Raw genomic sequence first — 20,467 nt, forward strand, 5'->3', positions numbered from 1 at the left:
CGTTCAGCAATGAACAGACGCAAACGCGCACCTCGTGATGTGCACAAAGCATGTTCAGCAGTGAAAAGGCACACGCACGCTCACACACCTCGCATGTGCCCTTTACACCCCAAAGTACAGACAAAGCAGAACAGCGAAGTATAGGTTACTTACACAAAAACAAACCGTTCTCCCCGGTTCTGCTGAAAACATTCAGGGCGTAGCAGGTGCGTTCATAAAGCGCACATTCACCACACGGGGAATCTTGGCGCTACATAACCGGAGTTTACTGAGTTTTGGGAGCACATGCTATGTTAATAAGCCCTGGAATTCTGTTCCCTGGGGTATTCATGAACATGTTACAAACTCACAGACATAAAAAAGGACAAGATTAAATGCACTTTCTTGACTGAAAAGTATCGCTATATTCTGGATTTCACTAACACGATTGATTTAAGCAAGAAATAGATGTAACTTATAAATAACTTTTGGAGAGTCACGAAAAGCTGAAAGCAAACACTCGAGAGTTGCATATGGTGCGTGTCACTTCTCGGTACACTGTGAAGTCTGAAAATAGAGCCTCCTCCAACTAAACATGCTTTACCGAGGCGGGGTGAGTGGGCGACCGGGTTATTTAGAGAATCAGTATGATTTGCAGGGCCTGGTGGTTAGGGCCTCCAGTGTTTTAAGTGGGATGAAGAAAGTATTGAGGCGGGAGGGGGGATCCAAAGAAGGGAACTAGGAATCCTCTCCAAGAATCCTGGCACACACGTAATTAAGGGAGTGGCTTAAAACATACAAACTGAAACCCGCGCTCCACACACACATCATGCCATTTGACAGTAGTTGGGTGTTTTTTGTTATTATATCCAGACATCTCACACAAAAGTAAACATCCTCTTAAGTAAACTAGCCAAATCGGATTGCCAGTGATTGCTTGCAGTCTTGGATAAATGAGTGACAATACTTATTTTACTGGGAATAATTAGAAGAGAGCAGTGACCGGGCCAAGAGCAGGACCATCTGCAGCCGTCCGAGACTGGCTGGGGCACCCCTCTTGACTGTGCCATTTTCAAAGGAGCTGTGTCTTGTTGATCAGGCTGCTTCTCAGCAAATACCTTGGGTTTTAATGACCGCCAGTATCACCTCTTATAGGGGAGAGTGCCCTTCTGGTTTATACCTTCGCCAACTTCATGATTTGCCAAAATCTAGGGCCTGTCAGTCGCCAATCCGCAGAATGTCAATTGATGAGAAGCAAAGGAGATCAGTAACCCCAGAAAACCATGCTCAAGAGATAAAGAACCTCTTTTGGAATAGTGCTGGCCTAGCATGTAAAGTGGGCTGCGAGGAGTGTGTTAATTTTATAAGAAATTATGGTATAATTTTCTTTCAAGACACCTGGCCATTGAATCCATGGATGACTATTGTTCCCACTCAGTGTCTGCGGTCCTATCTTTGTCGGGTAGAGCTAGGGGAAGATTAACGGCATGGCTTAATGTCATTCTGGATTGTAAAATCAGAGTGGTCCCTTCTGGTTCAACCTTATTTCAAGCATGTATTCACCTGACTCCATGGTGTAAATGTAGTTTTTATTCATTTTTCTAATGGGTATTTTGTTTGAGATTGATAACATTGCCAATTTTAACAAGTTATATGATTTTATCTTTGGCCTGGAAGCCCTATTTGCACAAACGTTGTCAAATCATTTTAGGTGGGGATTTTAACGCCAAACTCAGGTTAACACAGATGGAAAACAAGTGAATTATGTTTGATAACAACGGTATAGGTCATGATTATCACCACAGAGATCAGAGAGGGTATGGAGGTTTCCAAGTGATTAAGGGCCAGGTGTACGTAATTCCCATTTACCCATTCTAAAATACCGAATTTTAACAATTCGGTATTTCAGAATCGGTAAATGGGATGTAGATAAAGATTCGGTACATTTTACCGAATCGGTAATATTCGGTATTACCGATTCGGTATTTACTGAATCAGTAATTGCCATTCATTCCTACGGGCCTGTAATGGGAATTACGGTAATAGGGGGACCATTTTCAAGGGTGGCAGGGTGTCACTTTGACACCCTGTTGCACCCCTGAATAGTGCATGGGTGCACATGTGGCACACATACATGCCCTAAGAGCATGCAAGTCTGCCACATGGCACAGTTAAAAAAGCACAAAATTGCATTTTTTTAAAGGTTTTTGATATTTACCACCAACTTTTATTTGGTGGTAAATACCGAATCCTTAACTGTGCAATGCACTCATTTGAGTGCTCCCTACATTTCAGATTCGGTAATTTACAGATTCGATATTTTAAGGAATCGGTAATTTACCTATTCCTTAAATTACTGATTCGGTAAAGTACTGAATCTGAAATGTAGCCACCTACATCTCAATAGCCTAATACCGGTCGGTAACGGCCGAAACTCAGTAATTTTGGCCGTTACCGACTGGTATTGGCTACCTACATCTGGCCCCTAGTCATTTGATCTTACCAATGTGACTGAACTCTGTGATCTGACCTATTCTGCTATGGCCACTTTTGAAAGAGGAGAGTACGCATCTATCATTGATTTTATTTTTACTCCCATGATCTGCCGGATAGGGTTTCTAGGGAAGCTATAGTTATTAGCGCTTACAGTGATCATAACCCCCTAAACCTTGACTTATGTTTACAGGAGGGGTGGAAGGGAGGAGGAAAACTGTGCGGCCATGTAGTCATTAACAGTTAAGACCCAAGGTATGAATTCTGAAAATATTAGAGTTAGAATTAAACATTACTAAGATCTGTGGAAGGGATAGCAGTCTTTGGAATGTCGCAATCACCCCAGTTCTCCCCTTCATATCACCGTACTCCGCAGTCTCTCATTATGTTAGTAACAGACACCCTTTTCCTCGGGGGCGTGGCTTGGACGCCGATCGGGATGGCGGCGTGAGCTCGCAGCTCCGCGCGGAATCCCGCTAATTCTCCTGTTTTTCGGGACCCTAGGCGACCCGGAGACGACGTTCCTGCCCTCTGAAGTGTAAGGGGACAGCTGGACGTAATCGGTGAATCGCTGGGGGACTGCTGGCCCCGAGGAGATCGAGGAAGAGGCGGCCGAGGTGTAGACCGGGGTGTGAAGAAAATGGCGGCGAGGAGGTCGGACGGTCCCGAACTTCAGCCCTGAGTCCGGCTGTCGCCAAGCGGAGAGGGACCCCGCACCCGGCTGCCCAACGTACTGGGATTGGCGGCGCGAAGTCCTGAGACCGGGGGACGCTGCCCGATTCACCCAGGAGGTCAGGGGTTCTCGCCGACCACCGCCCTACGACTCATCCTCCCCCCACAGGCCCAGTGGGGGTGACGGAACGGAGCTCGTCCGCCTGGTCAGTGCTCCTGGGACCATTGGCGGTGACATAGCACTACCCGGTGCCCGGCGACCGGCACGGACCCACGGGGGTACCCACAGTACGGGGGGCCGGCCTTGTGACGCAGCGCCCTGACATGGCGGCGATCGGAGGGCCGATGCCCGGGAGCCGCGAGGGGGACTCGGCGACATCGACCCAGCTGAATGAGAATCCCTCCCCGGAGCCTGATCAGGAACAGCGGCTGAACCGGCGCTTGGATGCCATCCTTGAGGCGATCACCTCCACTAAGGAGGCGTTGCACAATGACATTGCCCAAGTGGCCACGGGCCTGGGGCTGCTACGCGCGGATCACGCGAAGCTGGCGGATCGGGTCAAGGATCATGACCAACTGTTGCTGGACCTGAAGCCATCGGTGGTGACCGCGGAGCACAGGATTACAGACATTTTGGCCCGACTGGACACTCTAGAGCGGAGGGCGGAGGATGCCGAAGGCCGCAATAGGCGGAACAACGTGCGGGTCGTAGGCCTGCCGGAACGGATTGAGGGGGAGGATGCGGTGGCCTACATGGAGAACTGGTTCCGCACTGTGGTGGCGCCGGAGGGGCTTACTCCATTCTTCACTTTGGAGCGGGCTCACAGGGTGTCCGCTCGCCCGCCGGGGCTTGGCCGCCCCCCCCGACCAATGGTGGTGCGGCTCCTCCACTACAAGGACCGAGACCTCCTCATCCAGCGGGCCAGGATGTCGGGCCCTTATGAGGTGGAGAACAGCAAGGTATCGATCTTTCCGGACTATACGCAGACGGTCCAGAAGGACAGGGCATCGTTCCTGGCTGTGAAGAAGGAGCTCAGGGAGGAAGGCATTCAGTACTCCTTGCTCTACCCGGCCAAGCTGCGGATTATTATGGATGGCACCACACACTTTTTCCAGACTCCGGACGAAGTTTGGCAATGGCTGGAGTCGTACAGAGCGGGGACGGATAGGACGCACCAAAGTCGGCGAGACCAGCCCAAGCAGCCCCGGGTGCGGCAGTCACAACGCATCAGGTCCCGCAACAGGCGCCAGCGGGAGAAGCGGGAGGCTCAAATGGCGGCGGAGAAGAGGGATGCGCTCGCGGCGACGGCGGCCATTACAGGGTCGCGACAGAACAGTGAACGGGCCGAAACGGACTCGGGAGGAGAAGGCAGCAGAACAGGAGAGGAACTTTCGGAGGCAGAGAGCCAAAAGGGGCCGACGGTGACCCCACAGACTTCGGATACTATTTTCTGCGGCTGAGATAGTCTTGGGACTAGATCGGGACTTCATGGTAGGGTGATATCCTGTTGCTGGAGGGCGGGTTGCTGGGTGGGGGAGCTGAGTGTATCGGAGGGGATGAAGGGCGGGACGCGGGCTCCGCTAGCTGGGGTCGGCGGCGACTCACCCCCCCTAGGCCCTTAAGGTCGACTGTGGTGGAGACCACAGGGTAAGTGTGCGAGAAGTTGGATCAAGGTTTGGATGGGGGCGGCCATTGGGTTCGTGTGCTCTGTCCTGGGGAGTGGGGTTTGGGGAATGTTTCAGTTTTGGGGTTGTTTGGGGGGGGGGCAACTGCATTGAGGGGGTCATGGACCGTTGTTGTTTGATTCGGACTGTACGGAATTGGAATGGGGACATTACCTAATTTGAAATGCCTAACGTGGAATGTCCGGGGGCTGCGGACTATGGTGAAACGTCACAAAGTACATGCATACCTGGTACGCAGGGGGGTTCAGATAGCTATGCTCCAGGAGACTCATCTCACCAAAAAAGAGTGCGCTGCCTTGCAGAAAAGATGGCGGGGCCAGGTTTTTGGCACCACTTACTCAGCGTATGCCAGGGGGGTCTTGATCTGGGTGAGGGCGGGGATACCCTTTCAGGTGCTGAATCAGGTAATAGATCCGGATGGCAGGTTTGTAGCGGTGGAGGGGAGATTGTATGGACGGGATGTGGTTTTCTGTTGTGTTTATGCACCGAACACTGACCAAGGCCGATACTTTGATGGCCTCTCGGGGTCCTTGGCCTCTTTCCTGGCGGGTCCGATAGTGCTAGGGGGGGACTTCAACTCGATTACCGATGTGGCTCTGGATAGGTCCCATCCCCCCCTAGTAGACTCTCCTGTGCGCAGGCTGGCCGCGCACAGGAAGGACTGGCAAGAACGGTGGGGGTTGCTGGATGTCTGGAGGGAGAGGCACAGGGGAACCAGGGATTACTCCTTTTATTCCGCCCTCCATGATTTACATGTCAGGATTGATTCGGTGCTTTGCGGGAGCTCCCTGGCCCCCTTGATTACCCATGCTGAGTACCTTGCTAGGACGATATCCGATCATAACCCCCTGTTGGTGCATATTCAATGGCAGAGGGAGCGCTCAGTAATACCAACATGGCGGCTTCGGCCGAAGACGCTAGAGGATTCTGTGTTCAACGATGCGGTCCGGCAGGGCATTGATAGTTATTTCGGTGTGAATGAAGGAACGGCGACGAGCAGGTCTACTGAATGGGATGCAATGAAAGTGGTGGTGAGAGGGGTGTGCTTGGGCAGGTTCTCGAATGCTCGAACGACTGTGCTGAATGATTTAATGAAAGCGGAGGAAACTTTGAGGGACCTGGAGCGCCGCAGGCCAACTAGGCCAGGTCTACAGGCCCAGTTGTTGGAGGCGAAGGAAGTGGTAGCCGCGGAGACGGAACGTTTGAGATGTTATGACTATAGGCAGTACATTATCAGGGCACACGCAGAAAGGGACAAGGTGGGTACCCTTTTAGCCAGATTAGCTAGCCCGGAACTTAGGGGTTGCCCGATCCTCAGCATTACTAACGCGCAGGGAGAGATGGTGTACACCCAGGCAGCTGTATTGGACCGCTTTAGGGGTTACTACGAGGAATTGTACCGGAGTCAGTTGGGAGTGGGGGTTCAGGACATCGTGGAGTACCTGGGGGAGAGGCCGCTTCCGGTCTTGGACGAGGACGACGCGAAGGACCTGGGTAGCCCGATCACGCTTACGGAAATTCGAGTGGCCATCAAACATATGGCCCGTAACAAGACGCCCGGGGTGGACGGACTCCCAGTCGAGTTCTATCAGCACTATGTAGACGCTCTGGCGCCCAGGCTGCTGGTGGTGTATACGGAGGCCTTCGAGAAGGGGGCATTGCCTGGCTCCATGCGGGAGGCCTTGATAGTACCACTCCTCAAGCCTGGCCGGGATCCCGCGGACGTGAGGTCTTATCGCCCGCTGTCCATGCTGACGGTGGACTATAAGATCCTGAGTCGCATCCTAGCCACTAGATTGGCCCCGCACATGACGGGCCTGGTGCACAGGGATCAAGCCGGGTTTATACCCACGAGGAGCACGGCGATGAATATCCGCCGCCTGGTGGGAATAATGGACGCCATCTTGGATGGGGAGGGAACGCCGGCGGTTTTGTCCGTGGATGTTGAGAAGGCCTTCGACAGTTTGGAATGGCCTTTCTTGGATGGAGTGCTGGAGCGGTTCGGCATGGGCGATGGGTTTCGAAGGTGGACGAGGGTCTTGTACACCTCGGCGACGGCGAGAGTTCGATTGGGCGGCTTGGTATCTGCCGCGTATCCGGTGGGCAGGGGAACACGACAGGGATGCTCTCTCTCCCCTCTGTTGTTTGCCCTGGCGATGGAACCCTTGGCGGTCCATGCGAGGTCGGGCGACCGATAAGCGGGTATAGTGAGTGATGGGCAATGGCATTATGTATCGCTCTATGCAGATGACCTGCTCCTGTACCTAGCTGACACTTCAGGGGCACTGGTTGGAGCGATGGATCTGCTGTCCGAGTTCGGCCGACTGTCGGGCCTTAAGGTCAATCGGGCAAAGACCTGCGTGTTTCCGCTGAGAGCGGGATCGCCAGCCCCTAGCAGCGACTTGGGTGTGGCATGGGAACCCTCTTGCATCACCTACTTGGGTGTCCGCATTTACCACTCGGCTGCTGACCTTTTGGAGGGTAACATCGGCCGTTGTGTCCGGTCACTGCGGGGTAGCTTGTCTTTCTGGTCGACCCTCCCGCTGACAGTCCTGGGCAGGATCGCACTGTTGAAAATGGTGGCGCTCCCCCGCTTCCTTTATTATTTCCGAACGCTACCTGTCTGGATTCCCCAGGGGGTGTTTAGGGAACTGCGGTCACTGATTATTGGCTTTCTGTGGGGGCATGGCCGTCGCAGAATAGCCTTGAGCACGCTACTTCGCCCCAAGCTGGAGGGGGGCATGGCCGTGCCCGACCTTGAGCTGTATTATCTAGCGGCGCAGTTGCAGGTCCTTACGCAGAACGTAGCCAGGGTGTTCCGGGGGCCGGAGGAGGACCGGGGTCGGGGGATACAGCGCCACGTGCTGTCGTACATCATTATGCAGCAACGGCTCGAGTTACGGGCCCTCACCATGGAGGAGCGGACGCTCCGGCTGTGCTGGCAGAGGAGCCTTCGGAGAGCGAGGGCATCGCGGCCTTATGCCCCGGAGATCCCGATCGGGATGTTGACAGCTTTGCCGCACGGAGGGGATTGGTCCCCGTTGATGGGCTGGGAGGACGCGGGGTTGCAGGTGGTGGGTGACTTGTATATAGATGGGGCGTTGGCGCCGTTCGACGTGCTCCGGGACCAGTTCGGACTGCCTGAGGGGGGCTTCCTACTACACGCGGCTGTAGTGGCTGCCATGCAAAAGCACTGGAAAGAGGGGCTCCTGGAGCCCGCGACGACTATGGCATGCCAATATGTGGTGATGGCGGCTGGTACATTCAAAGCTGTGACGTGCCTCCATAATAGGATGCTGAACGAAGGGCTGGAACCACTCCATGGGCTCAAAGCTAAATGGGAGGGGAGCGTTGGCCGGCCCATACCGGATACGGCATGGGGCCATATCCTGCGACGCACGTGGAAGGGCACCAGGAACGCGCGCTTTCAGCAGGTCCATTTTTATGTGCTCCATAGGGCCTATTTAACTCCAGAGAAACTACAGCGGCACTTTCGGGTGCCGGATGCTTGTTGCCCCCGATGCTCGTCCCTTGGGGCGGACATGGACCACTTGTTTTGGGGGTGTCCACAACTGGGAACTTATTGGGCGGAGGTAGGGGAACTCTTGAATGAAGTGACTGACAGGGAGGTAGAATTGGACATGGCGGCGTGTCTATTGCTCTGGTTCCCGCATACTAAGCACACCAAGGTGACAAGTAAATTCATAGATCTGGGCCTGATACTGGCTCAAAGGGAAATATCGTGGCACTGGAAGGCCAGGGGGGGTCCCTCACTGCGTAGATGGAAGAATGAGTTGCTGCGATGGTCTGACTGCGAGAGCGTGCTCCGGATGAAGCAAGCAGTGAAGTTGGGGAATGAGAAAGCTATGGATGCGGCGCGCGCATGGGAGTTAGTGGTACAGGCCCTGCGTGATGCTTTGGTTGAGGATGAGGACGGCGAGAACTACGCCGCTGGACACCGCAGGGCGAACACAGAAGTATCTCACTACGTACTGTAGTGGAACCATGCAGTTCGGCAGAGCGAAGCACACACCTTAGCAGTTGCCAGGGGGGGGGGCGTTGGGGGGGTTAGTTGTAAGGGGCTTGGGGAGGGCCGGAAGCCATTGGAGGGTTGCTGGTGGAGGCCTTGGAACTACTGGGACAGGGGGTATTGAGTGGCGGGCAGACTGATTGGGTGGGACGGCCTGGCACGAAGGCCCGAATAGCCCAGGGCAAGCCCGACGGGGGCGATTACGTTGATTCCACGGAGATGGCTGACGGGAATGTTGTTGCGGGTGGGGGGGTAAAAGCAGATACGTAAAACGACCTTCCGCCGGGGTCCCAATGGGACGTACACTGTGTTGTGTTCCTCTCGAGCGATCTGATATGCCGCCCGGCCTCCGGGATGCGGGCTGAAGGGCTGTGTACAACTGTGAACTGTCATTGGACGGGGGGAGCCCACAAGTGCACTGGCTGTTTACTTTTTCCTGCTGTTTATAACTCTGCAATAAAAATATGTTTTAAAAAAAAAAAAAAACAGACACCCTTTTCCTCCTCGCATCTTTCTGAAATACTCATCTGCATAGCTCACGTCGTGTCTTTCTCTTCATCATTCTTTTCACTCTGTCCTCCGCATGTATGCCTTTGCTCTCTCTCTCTCTCTCTCTCTCTCTCACCATTTTCTCTTCCATTGGCACGGTCACTATATTTCGCCAGCTGAGTGGATCTCCTTCACACACCTTCAAATAAAATAACAATTGCCACATAGATACCCATAGCTCTGTGCGCTTTGCAGAGGGCAAGGAACGAATGAGCGTGTATTCTCAACACCTTAATGTCCCACTGACAGGCACTGTGAAAAACTAGCACTGCCTTCAGCCTCAGCTCCAGAGCTCTTAATCATGTGATGAAAATGAACACCCATCCACACCCTGAACTCAACCAGACATTTAGACATGACTCAGTTCACAGCATAGAATATATAAACGCCATACGTTGTATGAAAAAAATACAGCATCACAAACAACTTCCTAAAACAGCAAGGGAATGCAAGATAAGATAAAACGTGTGGAATGTAAACAGGAACTACATCACTGTAGAGTAGATCATTACTGTTTTTGCATGTGAAGTTAACAGCATTATTAGAGCCCTATAGGGATCGCTTTTTAAGTCAGTTTGTTGTCAGGTCTGAGAACTGGCATGACCCTACTCACTTGAAGCCCTTAAGGCCCTATAATGATCAGTTGGAGTAGTATGAACATGTGCAAAATGTAAACATTATAAAGGACAAAATGCAAAAATATTTTCCTAAGAAGTGCATTCAACTATTTCTGAGTTCTGTTTACAAATGTAGGAGGAAATTATGCACAAAGAAGTACAGCGCCCAAAGGCTGGTGAAATGTAGTTGAATAGCACCATTTACTGACTCACCATCTCGCTTAGCTCAGCCTGCAACTCCGCCTTCTCCGCACACACCTTCTCGTAGGCCTGGATCATCTCCTCCAACTGCTCCTCCCTCTCTGTGCTCGTCTGAAGCTAGCCAAACCGAGAACCAAAATCAGAAAGATCAGCAGAGAAGACCAAGATAGAGGTCAGTAAAGAGCCCCAAATAAAAAGATGAACAAAGAACCCCAACATCGATAACACAGAGATCAAACAAAAATCATAAATATCAAGAAAGGACCCCAAGCAGAAAGCTCTGTAAAGAGCCCCAAAGGTGAAAAATCAGCAAAGAAGTCCTAGACAGAGTCAGTAAAGAGTTCCAAACAAAAAGGTTTGTAAATAACTCATAAAACAGACCAAGGAGATCACGAAAGTACTCCAAAACTGAGATATCAATAAGTAAATAACACCCAAGAGAACAGACAGATCCGGAAAGTACCCCAAAATAGAGATGTCAACAAATAACCCCAAAAAATGAATATCAAAATGGAAAGCCATACACAACAGTTCAGCAAAGAACTTAAAAACCGAAAGATCAATAGAGAAGGCTGAGGAGTCCATTCCGAGCCCCAAACAAAAAGATGAGCAAGGAACCCCAAAAAAGGTGACAGAAGCCTAATACAGATTGAGTTACAATGAACCTATGAAACAGAGAGCAGTAGTGAATCCCAAAATACAGTGATTAGCAAAGAACACCAAAACTGAAATATCAGTAAAGAACCTCAAAAGAGAAATGAGAGAGCTCAGAAAACAACACTGTAAAAAGAGAAAAGTAATGAACCACAAAAGAGAAAGATAGCAGATAACCCACAAACACAAATATCAACACAGAACGCCCAAGACAGATATAGCATCAACAAATTTAAACGAGAGAGATTAGCACTGAACCTACAAAAAGACAAATGAGCACAGAACACCATAAAAGAATGATCAAAGACGAAGCCCAAGAAACAGAGCACAGAGAGATCAGGAAAGAACCAAAAAATTGAGAAAGGCGAGAACAGCAAAGAAACCCAAGCAGAGGTAACGAAAGAACTTGAAAACCATCAGGAATAAACCCAGAAAACAGGGGATCAACAAACAACTCACAAATAAAGAAATTAGTCCAAAACCAAGAGATTAGTAAGCAACCCCCCCCCCCCTCAAAAAAAGAGATCACTAAACAACACATAGCAGAGATAAGCAAAGAACCTCAAGCAATAAACCCACACAACACATGGATTTTCAATGAACTCACAAAAAGAGAATTCAGCAAAGAACCCCAAAACAAACACAGAACAGCCCCCAAAGTGAAAGGATGTACAAAATACAAAATTCCCTCAAAACGGAGGAATCAGGAATGCACAGCAAAATAGAAGGACTCAAGCTATTCCTCGGTGATGAGGCCTACATAGGACAAAAAAAAACTGGGGTTACTTGCATTTCCATCAGAAGTTCGGACAGGGTTGGCATTACTGGGGCAGGACCAAGATTACTATGTCTAGAGTGGCATAGTGGGCAACTAAATGATTGACTGGAATACAACTTGAGTATTTATCAGTGGCTAAGATTAATTCAATCATTCCATCCACATTTTTGTTTCCCCCAAAAAAGGATTACGTGTTTCCTCAAATTTTAACAATAAATCACCACACACATCAGCAAACAAACCCAAACACAGAAAAGCAAGGAACTCCAAAAAGAGGGGATTCCACAAAGAATCCTAAAACAGACAGACCAGCAAAATAATAACAAAAGACAAAAAAAGTTCAGTAATGAATCACCAAACACGTACACAACAGCATAGAACCTCCCAAAAAGGTGCATCAACAACAAAGCGCCACTGCGAAAGAGGGATCAGCAAAGAACCCCAAAATGGAGACATCAGGATTCAACCACAAAACAGATGGATCAGCAATGAACCGCCACACAAATCAAGATCAGCAAAAAATGCAAAAACAGAGAGAGTAGCTGAGTTTTACCGAACAGACGGATTAACAATGAACGTCAAGGGTAATCCAAAAAAATACTAATAACAGATATTGGCAGGAACACTCAATGCAAATGAACCAACTGCGAACAAACACAGCATTATTAGCAAAGAACCCCGAAAGTGCCAGGGCTGCAAAGAATGCCAACAGGGAGTGAAAAATGCTGAACTACCAAAGAAAGAGAGTTCATTTAAAAAGCCCCAAAAGAGAGTAACCAGCAAGGAACCATCAAAACAGAAGTTTAAGCAAGAACATAAACAAGAGAAATGAGCAGGAAATCCCAAAATAACTGGACCAGCAAAGTCAATTAGTTCAGCAAAAAACCTCAAAATAGTAAGGGAAGGAAAGATGCCCAAAATATGGACACCAGTAAAGAACCCAGTAGTTATACACCTGATGACTCTCCAGTATCAGGAAAAACAACGTTTTTTTTATAAAACCCCCACCCACAAGGGTTAGCCCTTGGTGGCATGCTTCATCATCGGGTCCATCCCGAAACGCTGCGGATCGGGCGGGCTAGGACCTATGATCCACACGGGAGCACTTATTGGTCTTTATTCCATTATAAAGAAGGTGTTTATGAAGGGGAGGAGTGGAGCATAGTGTTACGCTGTAGTTTAAAAATACCTGGTTGGTAGGCATATCTTGTCGGTATGGTTAAAAACTAAGGGGTGATTAGGAAGCTGAGGTTATAATGAACCTACGATGCTATGGGTCAATATGTTTCAAGCCGTGCCCCTATTGGCTCTTCTTCAGACCATGGGAAACTAGTTCCGTGGTACCACCCCTGTATGTTATTCACAGAAAACACGCTATTTGCATGCCATGCCACATTGAGAGAAATACATACGTATACCATCTAATTGGTGTTCTTTATTTTTCACTCTGTGGAGATATAAAAGGGAGAGTTAGGGAAGTATAATCTTTTCTGCATATTCTTTTCCGCACCACCGCATGAAATAAACGTGCAAGTAAAGTACATGATTAATATTGAAACATTGGGTGAGCACTTCTAGTGTAGTTCTACTGAAATGAGTGAATCCATGACCAATGGACTGTTGGTGCAAGGTAAATTGTTGTGACAGTAGTAGAAAACAGGACAGTTTAAACAAATGCATAGACTTGAAATGAAAAATAGATCCATCATAAAACTATAATGTCTCAATGAGCTGTGAACCATTGTACTACATGCAGCCTTCGGAACGTTTGTTAGATAATACATTCTCACTTTCCTCTCCTTCTATTCTATCCTATCCTACCACCACTGTGTAACGAACTAAGGGGTTGCCTTCCGATATGTCTACCATAACCACTAACCCTGTAACAGGCTGGCAACCTATATAACGATTCTCTTTTATACTGTTTGTATTTTTATAAATACCATAAATAAATATATTAAAACATTTTTTTACAAATAAATTAAAATAAAATAAAAAATAAAAACATGACATCCACATACACTTAGGATGCATTAATAGCGCACCATGGTTCCTCCGTGGAGAGGGTGGCCTGTTGTCACACTCTGCAGGGGGAGAAAATTAACAATATTCAGGTCGTGTGTGTCAGTACGTATTCTACCATCTGTATGAGATCCATGATAGATACTAATTGTATGCAGAACCCGTCATGCATCATGCCCGTTTTGTTTTTTATTTATTTATTTATTTATTTATTTATTTATGATATTTGTAGAGCGCATACAATGGCCCAAGGGCGTCTCGGCGCTAAGTGTCTGAGTGTTTACCCTGGAGAATGAATGATTTATTGACTAAAGAGCCAGGTCTTAAGTTGTTTCCGAAAGGTCCATAAAGATGAACTGGCTTTAATCGTTGGTGGCAGAGTGTTCCACAGCTTGGGGGCTGAAACCAGGAATCTTCTATCGCCCCATGAGACCGTTTTTGTCCGGGGTATAACAAGATCTCCTGAGCAAGATGACCGTAGTGTTCTGAGCGGGCGATAAGGGGTCAGATTACGGACAAGATGTGCTGGTCCTTGGTTGTGCAACGCCTTATACACAATACACAGGGTCTTGAACTTTATCCTGTTTCTGATGGATAACCAATGCAGCTCTTTGATGGTCTTAGAGGCAGAGTGATGTTTAGGGATATTTCCCAATAGCCTCGCTGCAGAGTTTTGTATGGATTGTAGTTTATTCAAGACTCCTTCCTGTGCACTGAGAAACAGAGCGTTGCAGTAGTCCAAGGTGGCCAGCACAAGACATGTGACAAGAGTTTTTCCGGCTTTATCAGGGAGAAAAGGGAGGATTTTTTTGATTAGCTTCAGCTTATAAAAAGTTGAGGAGGTAATCTGGTTGGCATGTGGATGGAACGTGAGTCGGTCATCAAAGATGACTCCCAGATTCCTTACTTTGCTAACAGGCTCAGGGGGGGGGCCTAAAGAGGAAGGCCACCAATTAGATGACCACTCTGGTGTTAATTGTCCAAAGATAACTACCTCTGTTTTATCTGAATTTAACTTTAAACAATTGGCGGCCATCCAATTTCCTATTGCCGTCATACCAGCCCTAAGGTCACCTGCCACTTTATGGCCATTGTTCTTAATGGCTAGAACCAGCTGGGTATCATCAGCATAGGACGTGAGGCTCATCCCATAAGCCCGAATGACATTGGCTAAGCCCGACACATAGATGTTAAAAAGTGTCGGGCTTAGGGATGAGCCCTGAGGTACTCCACATGGTAGTGACATAGTGGACGATTGAAATGGTCCCGTTGTGACCACCTGAGTTCTGTCAGCTAGAAAGGAGGCCAGAAGTTTACTGGCCATCCCTTGTATACCCAGGCCCTCGACACGGTCAATCAGGGTGGTATGATCGACCGTGTCGAAGGCTGCAGACAAATCAAGTAATATCAGAACTGCTGTACCCCCAGTGTCACGGATGAGTCTGATGTCATCAGCTGCTTTAATTAGAGCTGTCTCAGTCCCATGACATTGGCGGAACCCAAACTGAGTTTCGTCAAGTAGCTGGTGTTGTTCTAGAAACGCAGATAGTTGTTTATTCATAGCTTTTTCAGCTATTTTGGCCAGGACCGGTAGGTTGGCTATAGGTCGGTAGCTTTTGGGTTCAGCCTTGTCCAAATATGATTTCTTTAACAGAGGTTTTATGATGGTTCTTTTTAAACTTTTGGGGTAGATACCTGTTTTAAACATGGCGTTGCATATAGAGGTTATGGCCGGAGTAATTTCCTCTAAGACTGGCATTAGAACTTTAACAGGACAGGGATCAAGTGTTGAACCTGATCTGATTGTGATAATTATGTCCCTTGCCTGAGCTTCTGAAATTTCGACAAATTGAGTGAGCATAGGACCAGCCTGTGTTTTGAGAGTACTTTCAGAAGAGTTTTTGGTTTTGGTGGCAACTGCAACATATATGTCATTAACTTTGCTAAAGAAGAACTTGGCTAATGTGTCACAAAGGAGTTGCGATGGAGGTGGAGTCAAGTTAAGAGATTGACCGGCTAGTTGTTTTGCAGTCTCATACAAGATTTTATGTGAATTTTTTGCGGTTTCAATTTTATGACTAAAAAATGATTTCTTGGCTTCGTCAATCATTTGTTTGTATTTAGCCACCGTTATCTTATATTTAGTTTTGGCATCTTCAGCATAATCTTTCCGCCAGAGCCTTTCGTTTTGTCTACATCGTTGTTTCTGCTGTCTTAAGGCAGCTGAATACCAGGGAGCTGAGGGAGTAGATCTGTTCCGGGATATTTGCTTAGTGGGAACCAGCGAGGAAGCAGCTGTATCAACCCAATCATAAAATTGAGAGGTAGCTGTATTAGGGTCCTGTGACAGGGAAGGCATGGAGGCTACTAGAGAGGTTTTAAAGTTAAGGCTATCTATATCGTTCCATGCCTTAAAAGTTTGATCAGTATTGATGAGTTTCGCGGGGACAGCTGATTGATACGGGTTGAGTGATGCCATGATGACATAATGGTCTGACCAAGTGACCGGAAAGGTTTGGGTTATAGAGAGGTCATTGGAATTGGAAAATATGCCATCCAAAGTATGGCCCCTATCATGCGTGGGAGATTTCACCATAAGGGATAGACCAAACATAGTCATATCCCCAAGGAACATGGCAGTATCCTTGTCATCTGGGTTATCAAAATGAAAATTAAAATCTCCAAGGACAGTAAAGGAGCTGTCAAGAGCATATGATTCCAAAATGGATCTTAGCTCAGTAATAAATCCTGTTCTTGATCCCGGAGGACGATACAAAAGGATCCCTTTGAAGTTGTCAGATGGAGTCAATTTGACAGAGAATTGCAAAGCTTCGCAGGATGGCAAGGGGATAGTGCTGGTTGCAACCGTGAAGGAGTCACGCACAACAAAAGCTATTCCCCCACCTCTCCCTCGTGGCCTATCCAATCTGTGGATAGAGAATCCCTTTGGGACCGCGATAGCAATATCTGGATCAGATGAATTGTCCATCCAAGTTTCTGTCATGAACAGCATATCTAGGTTGTTATCTTCCATTAGATCGAATATGTCCTGGCGATGTTTGCCCAGCGAACGGACATTTATGAGTGCCAATTGAAAAGGTTTGGAGGGCCGAGTCTTAGGTTTGTTAGGGTGGGGTTTTTGAGGACTAAGTATCTCCATTTGGCAACATGGACAAGTTAGGGGTGAGGCCGCATCAAGATGTGTCGGATCTAGGATAATACAAGACTGCTGTATTGAAGGCCGTAGACCCTTAAGCGTATTTGGCGTGTATGGACCTGGGCGGACAGAATCATACAGGTCCAAAGGTCCAGGGGGACTGGCCCTCGGCCCGGGCCAGGCGCGGACGGGCGCAGACGAGCCCGCCTTTGGCGCGCCTTCGGCGCGCCGCCGGCGCGCCCGCTGCGCCCGCCCGCTGCGTGGACGGTGGAGCCTCTTGTTTATATCCGCCATTTAGAATGGGAGGAGAGAGGGCGGTACCAGCGAGCAGCTAGACCGGCACCTTCCCCATTCCAAGATGGCGCCTGAAATGCGGCTGGAATCGGCGTGGCGATGTCCACAAGGCGATGGTAAAGGAGCCTTGGGCGACGCTAGTCTCGCGCCAAGGTGGGGGTCAATGTTAGGTAATTTAGCTTTTAGAAAAGCTGAAATATAAAAATATCGCTATTTTAAAAGTAATAACGAAATGCTCTGCAAAGTGAATAAAAAAGCGCGCAGGTAGCGCAGAGAACCCCCGGCTTCCGCCTCAAGGGTGAAAATACTATCAACAAACAAACACCTCGAGGGTGGAGGCAAGCACCCTTTTGTATCCGGGGAGGGCGGGACCAGCGAGCAGCTAGACCGGCACCTTCCCCATTCCAAGATGGCGCCTGAAATGCGGCTGGAATCGGCGTGGCGATGTCCACAAGGCGATGGTAAAGGAGCCTTGGGCGACGCTAGTCTCGCGCCAAGGTGGGGGTCAATGTTAGGTAATTTAGCTTTTAGAAAAGCTGAAATATAAAAATATCGCTATTTTTAAAAGTAATAACGAAATGCTCTGCAAAGTGAATAAAAAAGCGCGCAGGTAGCGCAGAGAACCCCCGGCTTCCGCCTCAAGGGTGAAAATACTATCAACAAACAAACACCTCGGGGTGGAGGCAAGCACCCTTTTGTATCCGGGGAGGGCGGGACCAGCGAGCAGCTAGACCGGCACCTTCCCCATTCCAAGATGGCGCCTGAAATGCGGCTGGAATCGGCGTGGCGATGTCCACAAGGCGATGGTAAAGGAGCCTTGGGCGACGCTAGTCTCGCGCCAAGGTGGGGGTCAATGTTAGGTAATTTAGCTTTTAGAAAAGCTGAAATATAAAAATATCGCTATTTTTAAAAGTAATAACGAAATGCTCTGCAAAGTGAATAAAAAAGCGCGCAGGTAGCGCAGAGAACCCCCGGCTTCCGCCTCAAGGGTGAAAATACTATCAACAAACAAACACCTCGAGGGTGGAGGCAAGCACCCTTTTGTATCCGGGGAGGGCGGGACCAGCGAGCAGCCAGACCGGCACCTTCCCCATTCCAAGATGGCGCCTGAAATGCGGCTGGAATCGGCGTGGCGATGTCCACAAGGCGATGGTAAAGGAGCCTTGGGCGACGCTAGTCTCGCGCCAAGGTGGGGGTCAATGTTAGGTAATTTAGCTTTTAGAAAAGCTGAAATATAAAAATATCGCTATTTTAAAAGTAATAACGAAATGCTCTGCAAAGTGAATAAAAAAGCGCGCAGGTAGCGCAGAGAACCCCCGGCTTCCGCCTCAAGGGTGAAAATACTATCAACAAACAAACACCTCGAGGGTGGAGGCAAGCACCCTTTTGTATCCGGGGAGGGCGGGACCAGCGAGCAGCTAGACCGGCACCTTCCCCATTCCAAGATGGCGCCTGAAATGCGGCTGGAATCGGCGTGGCGATGTCCACAAGGCGATGGTAAAGGAGCCTTGGGCGACGCTAGTCTCGCGCCAAGGTGGGGGTCAATGTTAGGTAATTTAGCTTTTAGAAAAGCTGAAATATAAAAATATCGCTATTTTTAAAAGTAATAACGAAATGCTCTGCAAAGTGAATAAAAAAGCGCGCAGGTAGCGCAGAGAACCCCCGGCTTCCGCCTCAAGGGTGAAAATACTATCAACAAACAAACACCTCGGGGGTGGAGGCAAGCACCCTTTTGTATCCGGGGAGGGCGGGACCAGCGAGCAGCTAGACCGGCACCTTCCCCATTCCAAGATGGCGCCTGAAATGCGGCTGGAATCGGCGTGGCGATGTCCACAAGGCGATGGTAAAGGAGCCTTGGGCGACGCTAGTCTCGCGCCAAGGTGGGGGTCAATGTTAGGTAATTTAGCTTTTAGAAAAGCTGAAATATAAAAATATCGCTATTTTTAAAAGTAATAACGAAATGCTCTGCAAAGTGAATAAAAAAGCGCGCAGGTAGCGCAGAGAACCCCCGGATTCCGCCTCAAGGGTGAAAATACTATCAACAAACAAACATATTCAAAACGTACAGATCAGTACGTATTTTACGATCCGATTTGGATCATACGGATCATAATATGGAACCAGCTGGGCGTCGTGCCGGTATTTCTATCAAACAATACTTGAGAATATTAGTTTATGGGGAGGGTCGAGCATCCCACACCCTGCTGGGCTTCGAAACTTACTGTATCTAGGCAAACCCTCGCTGAGTCACCTACTGTGAACTCTGACCTGGGGACTGTAGAGGGGTGAGTACATATACATGCAGCAATGTATGAATGAAAGGGACACATGTACACACTGCGGAGGGTTGGTCGGACCGGAAGTCCCGAGCGACCTCCGACCATTTATTTATAGCCTTCTGGCCACGCCTGACCAGAAGGTGATACATTTTGCATATGTAGTTCCGGCCGAGGCCGGAGCTACCAACAACTAGAGCGCTACATTCCTTCCCAAATTGGTCCTTTGAAACAAATTAGATTAGCACATAAAGTCTGCGAGTCTTTGACTGGGCCTAGGGTTTGGCCTGAGGCTGTACTGTCTTCTTCATCTTACCGGAGTGTTCTCAGGGCAGGCTCTTGCGGATGGTGTCAGTAATTCTGTGACCACGGTGGACTGGGTGGATGCCGGATTGTTCAAGGTAGCTCCTGTTGGTTCACTGCTGTTGTCCTGCCTTTCCGGTGTACCTATCTGACGCTCTGTGTTGGCAGGTGTTGATGGGATTCGCTTGAACCACGACACGTTTCTTGTTACCTCTTCACCTTCGCGTCGGGCTGTCACTGCCGTGCCTCTGCTTGTTCTGACAACCCATGGTTCGATCTCATATGGTGTTCTGAATTTCCCTCCAGGCCTTCGGGCCCGAATGAGCACACGATCTCCGGGAACCAGTAGTCGGTCTTGAGCGCCTCTTTTCTTGCTTGCTTTGTCATTGGTTCTTTTCCGCCGGGTTTGGGTTCCTTCCGGATGATATGGCTCAGGCCTCCACTCTTCTGCCATGGGTGGCAAGTCATGTCTGGGTCCTGAGAACATGAGAGCCCACGGCGATCTTTGTGTAGTGCTGTGGGGAGTGCTTCTGTACTCTCGTAGGAAACTTTGAAGAGCATCTTCAGGGTTGGTTCCTTCCACTGCGGATATCCTCAGCACCTTATTTATTGTCCTCATGAATCTTTCCACATCGCCATTAGCTTGAGGCCACTGTGGCGTTATGCGGCAATGGTGAATTCCTAGTCTTTGCATGAACTCTTTGAACTCACTCCCCTGGAAGGGAGGCCCATTGTCCGTTTTCAGTTGTTGAGGAA

At 49.0% G+C, this 20,467-nt stretch overlaps 1 protein-coding gene across 3 annotated transcripts in view; it reads right to left on the bottom strand.

The window, feature by feature from the left end:
• TBKBP1 (TBK1 binding protein 1) overlaps positions 1-20,467 on the bottom strand; it is a 368,191-nt gene that overhangs the window by 209,612 nt on the left and 138,112 nt on the right. For all 3 annotated transcript variants that reach the window (XM_086924306.1, XM_086924304.1, XM_086924305.1), the window contains exon 4: positions 10,240-10,344. In XM_086924306.1, coding sequence (XP_086780432.1) covers positions 10,240-10,344 — 105 coding nt within the window. The remainder of the gene's footprint in view (positions 1-10,239; positions 10,345-20,467) is intronic.

This window comes from Lissotriton vulgaris, chromosome 5, assembly GCF_964263255.1.
Source record: "Lissotriton vulgaris chromosome 5, aLisVul1.2, whole genome shotgun sequence".
Lineage (NCBI taxonomy): Eukaryota > Metazoa > Chordata > Amphibia > Caudata > Salamandridae > Lissotriton > Lissotriton vulgaris.